This window comes from Porites lutea, chromosome 9 (genome assembly GCF_958299795.1).
Source record: "Porites lutea chromosome 9, jaPorLute2.1, whole genome shotgun sequence".
Classification (NCBI taxonomy): domain Eukaryota; kingdom Metazoa; phylum Cnidaria; class Anthozoa; order Scleractinia; family Poritidae; genus Porites; species Porites lutea.
In genome coordinates this window covers 29,215,945-29,222,525 of record NC_133209.1, presented here as the reverse complement: position 1 = coordinate 29,222,525, position 6,581 = coordinate 29,215,945, and the positions used below count along the sequence as shown (strand labels likewise).

Below are 6,581 nucleotides of genomic sequence, written 5' to 3'. Positions count from 1 at the left end.
TTTATTTTTAGCGGCTTTTTCGTTTCGTTTTCTCTTGATCTCTCTTGCTGATTGGAGGCGGTAATCGTGTTGTGAAGTTTGCACAAGTTTTGCCCACAGTCAAGAGAGGCTTAATCATCTCTTGTCGCCGTTTATCAACTCGTTAAGTTTTAATTTTTTTTATTTTTAGAACAAAGCAGGACAAAGGACAAAGGGTTTTTCAAAATAAAAACGAGATAAAGACAAAAAACGTCAAAGGTTTTAAGTCGTCATTATTTCGGGAAAGTAAAAAGACGAAACGAGTGGATGAGAAAATTCTTATGTTCAGTCTTGTCGTCTTCACAAGATGTGCTGGAAGGCAAATGCTTTTTTAAGAAACCGATACCTAATTTTTTTCACCATGCTATAGTATTTTACTCGATATTTCCTTTCAAATATCTGCACGTCTAACAGTACCGGCAGAAAATACCATCACAGAAAATTCAGAAGATAGTGAGCGTGCTACGATTTTACATCAGTGAAAGAAAAAGCGATTTATATATTTTTAAGCTGATCGACATGTTCCTTAGAGCAAATTAGGGTCTATATAAAGAACTAAATGAACAAAATGAAAATGAAATCTTTTTAAAGAAATCCTTTTATATTATCAATTAGCCGGAGCACTTGACATCTATAAATCAATGAATCACTGTTCAAATAAAGGTCTTTGTTTTAGCTTTGTTTTCTACCGATGAGGGATGACTTGGCCCATGTTTGGATACATGTACGGGGCTTGCTCGGATGTTTTTAAAACCCCGATTCTGTGTAGGACAAAAGAGAAACTTTCTAAAACGACAGAAAAGAAAACCGACCTTAGAGCCTGAAAGCGACCTTTTTAAATTTAGGATACTGTTTAGCGCAAAATACACTAGCTCTTTTATTAGCAAAGTGTTGACTGATAACCTGCTCAACTGGCCGATCTTGCGTGATTGAGTCGGCGTAAATACGTGAGTGAGCAACGAGGACCGTTAACGTTGCTGTTTATAACAAATTAAGACGAGAAACTCGTTTAATGGGACAAACTCACTTTAAACTATGAAGACCAGAACTATATCCAAAGGTTCGCTTGTGAACAGTCGTTTTCGCGCCCGGTGTCATGTCGGATTTCGCGCTATGGAATTTTCCTGCGATTTTAATTTTGGTCCAACTGGTCATTACTTTGTTTGACAGTAAAAATTAAACCTTGCCTTAAATCAGTAGTATAGAAATTGTCCGGCTTGTTTCCTGTCAACAATAGGAAACGTCAGTGCCAAGTGTTGTTCTCATTACATCCTTCCGTAATCGTGGAAGGTTGTTTTGTAACAAAGTACGAACTATGGTAGTGTTGATATCATGGAATCTTTCCAAGTTCTATTCCTGTACTAAACGATATGGCAGCCTAGCAGGATATAAAAGGCACAATAAACATCAAAATTAGCGAATACGTAAACGATTGTTATCACGTACAAAGATTGTTTTGAGGCTCAAATTTCTCCGAAGTTTCTGGACCTTGTATGATCTTTCAGCCTGTTCGGGCCGGCACCGGTATAACTGGAAAGAAAACTATAATAAAACAAACGTTTTGGTCGTTCTGGAAAGAAAATCTTCAACTCGACTCGTTACCTGAACTTTGACAGTTTTTATTATCCCGGATCGGAGGGTCGAGGCGGGAAGTGGGGAGGGGCAGGTTTTCCCTTCAAAGACATGTTCGGCTGGAGTATGCGTCCAACGGGCTATCTATATCTCGATTCAAGGCAATCGAGAATGGAATTCGACAATATTGAACTGCACGGAAACTTCGAAATATTGAATTGTAGGTACGACCTGTGCAGTGGAGAAACATTAATCATCTTATCAGAACGGACGGATCTAAAGATATGTTTGTTTCAGTCTATTGACCACTGTGACTAAAATTGTCAGGAGCATTGCTAAAATGGGATATATTATCAACAGTTGTTTTAAGAGCTGTCATAAGGTTAAGAAGATCCGATTGTCACTTCCTGACAAGCTACCAAAAAACAGTTTGCTTTCCGCACTTTATCTTGGTTCCATGCCAAGGGGTCCTTTAAAGTTGAACTCCGTGCTCATGATCAGTTTAGTCGAGCCTCATATTTTAAGAAGAACACTGAATCGTGAGCTTGTGAAAGGAGTCGATTTCACAATGAGCAAGCTTTTGTCCGTTTTAATTCTTCTGTGCTTTGGTAGGTTGCTTGTTTTCCCTTAAATAGCGAGGGTTGTAACCCTCAACTTAACTGTGCTTAAGAAGAATATGATTTTATAGTGTAGGCGAATATATTCAGTTTTTAATCCCTTGATTATTCAATTAATTTTAATACGTAGCTGTAACGTATAACATATTGACTGAGGGAAAAAAGAATTTACAGCATTAAGCTGTTTTGTGGTTTAACCTAGCATAATTATCACTAAAGCAGTTCAAGTGAGGATGAGTGTAGTCACCTTCAGACGAAGAAGCGCCGGGATTTTGTTTGTTAAAAAATGACATTGACATTTTGCGTGATGCGTTGCGCGCTTTTGTCTTCCAGTCCCGTCCTTCCAAGCGGCCTCATCAAAGCTGACGTGCGTTCGTTCCCTGAAGTGCAACATTCAACGGTACCAAGGCTGTTACGCTGTAAAAGGAATGTGCCGTTGTGCGCAAGCGTGGTGCTGTAACAATCCCTTCAATTACTCGTCACTGCAAAGCTGCCTGTCCGTCGCCGAAAATACAGTTCATTTAGGTAAGAAATCATTAAGAAAAGATGATCAATGTGAACACTGTAGAGTGGTTTACGGTAGTTTCGCAATTACTGTGGGTTCGATTGCTACACTTTGTGTGATTGGCCGAAAAATCTTGCGCCATCCAGCTCTTATTCACTCAAACCAATCAAAGCACGCGCGGTCACAAGCTATTCCCGCGCTTGGTGTCCTCGATTCGTTTTGAGAGGTGATTGGATCAAAGAATCATAGACTTGCGTTATGATTGGCTGATGCTAGTAGTCACACTAGCACTTGAGATAAAATCCGCCATTGATTAGGGAATGATTTTTGCAATACAACCGCACCGTTCAGGCATCAACGATCCCCTTCATTTCTCCTGGTTCTTTAGACACATTAAATTCCACTTTAATATGCGTTCTCAATAAAATGAATTAAAAGTAGGTTGAGTTTGATCGTCCGGGTGAACGTACTCCTGAATAGGACTGTTGTTGTTGACAGTGACTGACGTTTCGACAACCTGTGCGGTAGTCATCTTCAGAGTCAAAGTGAGTTGTATTACGTAAGTTGATGGTATTATACTCTGGTTCAAGTTGATCTGATTGGTCAATTACGTTGCGATGTGATTATTATTCCTCGCGATGCAGAGGTTTATAATTTTGTCGCGCGTGGGTCAAAGCAGCCAGCAAACTCGGGTGGCCCATATTTTCTAGGTATATATCTGTTGGTGTCCGCAATGACGTCATCAAGAGACAAACTTGGCCGGTGATGAAAGATACCTGAAGAAGTAAATGTTCATAGAGAACTTAGATCAGAAACGCTGCATTTCAGTAAAATCCTTGGAATTCATTTCAGCTGGTATAAACTTAAGTAATATATTCTTTGATCCCTTTCAGTGGACCCATGCGAGAAGGAGCCCTGTAAGAACAATGGTTACTGTGTGCAGTTAAAAGGAGCCAAAGACGGTTACCGCTGTGAGTGCCATGGTACTGGGTATTATGGTCCCCGCTGTCATAAGAGTAGGTATTACTGAAGCTGCCGCCCGGTGGGGAGACTAACGTTAGTCGTGGTAGCCGTCCACTTTAAGATGCGTTGCTTATTCCAGGTATCACTCGCTAAGAAGTCTTAAGAACAGACAGAGGGACAATTGAATAGTAATAACAGTTGCTTTAAGCAAAAAGCGTTTTTTTAGATTTATGCTTTTGAACTCGAATGCTAAAACTCCTGATTTAGCGATTGTTAAGGCTTGTGCAATCATTTTAGGACGGTCAGTGGTGTTTTTACTGAGATGTGCGCTACCATCTGGTAAATGCAATTAGCATCTGGAATGCTTACCACTCAGCCAAAAGCGGAAAGTAAAAGTAAGGTCATTTTTGCAAATTCCAATCGAAAATTAAGGACTACGTTTTGAGGCACCGTAAGTGATATAATAGGCGCCCTAACTCAAATAAACGGCCCTTGTCTAATAAACGCCCCCTCCCCCCCATACACAACGCACTCTCTGACAGTTGCTCCAAATACTAAGAAATAGTGGAATAGAAGAAAATCATTCAGGTTATTCAGCGTTTAACGTTATCAAAGTTAAGCCGCGTGACTCTGGGGACGAGAATGAGCTTATCAGCAATGGCACTGATTCGGCAGTCAGATGGTTAATCGCCCACAATTATGCCATTAGGTAGGTAACTCAACCCCAAACCAGCGGTCCCAGAGAATGCCAAACGTGCAGCCGGTGGGTCCGAAGCGCTAGTGGGAAAAAAAGGAAGTGATGAGGCAGTAAGATACTTAGCAATTGTTGGATGAGGCTGCGTATGAACTGAACAATTATGCTGATCGAGGAAAGTGTTATTCGCCGAGGCCGAAGGAGGCCGAGTAGGCGAGGAGCATAACACTCTACTAGCCTGTTCCACGCGTTCACATAACTGGAGTTGCGGTGCGACGAGAGAGCAAGGAGAAAACAAATAAGGAGGGAGAGAGTTGTTTTACTTGCTCACATCTTTTTGCGCCGTCCCCATTACCTGAACGCCCGCAGCTGACTGATTTCTTTTTTTTTCTCAGAATGCCCTAAAGACGTGAGAAAGGCTATCCGCATGCTTTTAAAAAGCAAGGTCAAGTTTGCACACCAAAGAATTCGCCATTTGCGTGTTTGCAGGCTTTAGAACTCTCTCCAATCACAGGAACATTTATTAACGAGAAATCTGTAAGTTAAAACTTATAGATCGTTATCAGTCACGTGGTCAGCAGCTAAGCAAGTTTCTTGGAAAAAAAGAAAGTTTTTACATGAGAAAAAGTTAAATCCTCTCAGGATTTTTTCTGTACACCAACAAGGTCGCCGGTTTATTGTTTTGTACACCAATATCGTCCCCGCTACTTCATGTGAAAACGGTCCTTTTTCCAAGGATGTTTGTTGATTGGAATTCTCCGACAAGAAATGAAAACCATTACACTTTAATAGTACATAGTTGACTGCCCAAACTGCTGTTGACTACGTATTACTAGTATAAATAATTCTGTACATTATTTGTTTGCCGGTACTCTGTGGTAATCAACGGTTTAAAAACGCGTATTTTGTTGAGAGTTGAATGACTTTGATTACACACAGTATCGCTTCACGCCGTGAAACAATAAAAAAAGTAATTTTTCTACAGTGCATGACTCTGAGAGAAACGCGATTTTTTTTCGTTTTCAAAGGAGATTAGGTAACTACTTAATGTAGGATCTTTACCAAGCTTTTTTTATATTTTATGGGCCCTCTAGTGTGCTTTTGGGGGGTTTGGGTTTTGCTGTTTGTTTTTTAGTTCTGCCCAAGGGAATCAATGCGGACCTTACGCAGGCTGCTATAAGTCCCTTTATTTGCAGTATTGGACTTCATCCTTTCATCGAAAAGGTGCTTTAAACGTAACACTCCAAAGTGCAGATACTTCAGCTGATTAATTCCTTTTTTCTTATTTTCTATTCATCGTGCCAGTTCTTGTAGTCACAAATTAGGGTGCTTATCGTTTCAGTAGACTAGTAAATGTATGTACGCGGGTCAAAGGTCAAGTCTTTTTTATTGCTCTGATAACTAGCAAAAAACCTATCGATTCTCAATGATTTTGCATTTTTTATTTTGAAGATATTCATAGCAATACATAGTGATGATCATTTAAAGAGAGGGAAACGTGAGCATTGTAAAGTCAGTCCTTCAATTTTATAGAGGACATTTTAATGTCACAAAGAAGTCATTTCTACTTATTAAAAACGACTGAAGAAACTATAAATCATAACTCCTTAAAATCTTTTTTTTTTTAGAGTATTTTCTACCGTAAATCCTCTATTAAGCCACCCGGGGGCTTATTTATTTCAAAACACATTTGAGGGTATCAGTTGTCCGTTAAAGCTAGAATACAAAGTGGAAAAGCTCAAGTACAAGAAGTGGAAGGTCATGCAGCCGAGGATCAAAAACAAATCCGAACTTCCAGTTGGTTAATAAACCATCCCAGTTCAGTTTATTAGTGAAGAATAACTACGGGAGGGGAGGAAAGAAGGGCTTAATAGAGGGTTTATGGTAAGTAAATCTGTAGATTAAGATTTAAATAATTTATTTCTCTTATTCGCATTCCGCGCGGGCATATAGGTCTCTGTTACATGAAGATGGTTAAACCCGCGCGTTCGCTGCTTTAGTTAACGTGAGCGGCGCGAATAGCGTGTCTTGGTTGAGTCACTGAAACGCACGACCACGTAAAACGCTGTACATAGCCTGGAATACAGTCCGCTCCTCGTTACTAGGGATTTTTCCAGTGAAACGTCCCTGGCGGCTAAGAGTGAGGAGAGAGGGTTGTATTCGCAGGCTAAACACTGTAAAGGGACTAGGCAAGCTCTCAGTACTAGTTCAA

At 40.2% G+C, this 6,581-nt stretch overlaps 1 protein-coding gene across 1 annotated transcript in view; it reads left to right on the top strand.

Annotated features, from left to right (window-relative positions):
* The first annotated feature begins 1,882 nt into the window (after window positions 1-1,882).
* The window catches only part of LOC140947700 (uncharacterized), a 6,081-nt gene continuing 1,382 nt past the window's right edge, over window positions 1,883-6,581 (top strand). The window contains exons 1-4 of the mRNA XM_073396876.1: window positions 1,883-2,198; window positions 2,541-2,732; window positions 3,606-3,728; window positions 4,765-6,581. The exon at window positions 4,765-6,581 is cut by the window's right edge and continues 1,382 nt beyond it. Coding sequence (XP_073252977.1) covers window positions 1,931-2,198; window positions 2,541-2,732; window positions 3,606-3,728; window positions 4,765-4,865 — 684 coding nt within the window. The 5' untranslated portion in view covers window positions 1,883-1,930 and the 3' untranslated portion in view covers window positions 4,866-6,581. The remainder of the gene's footprint in view (window positions 2,199-2,540; window positions 2,733-3,605; window positions 3,729-4,764) is intronic.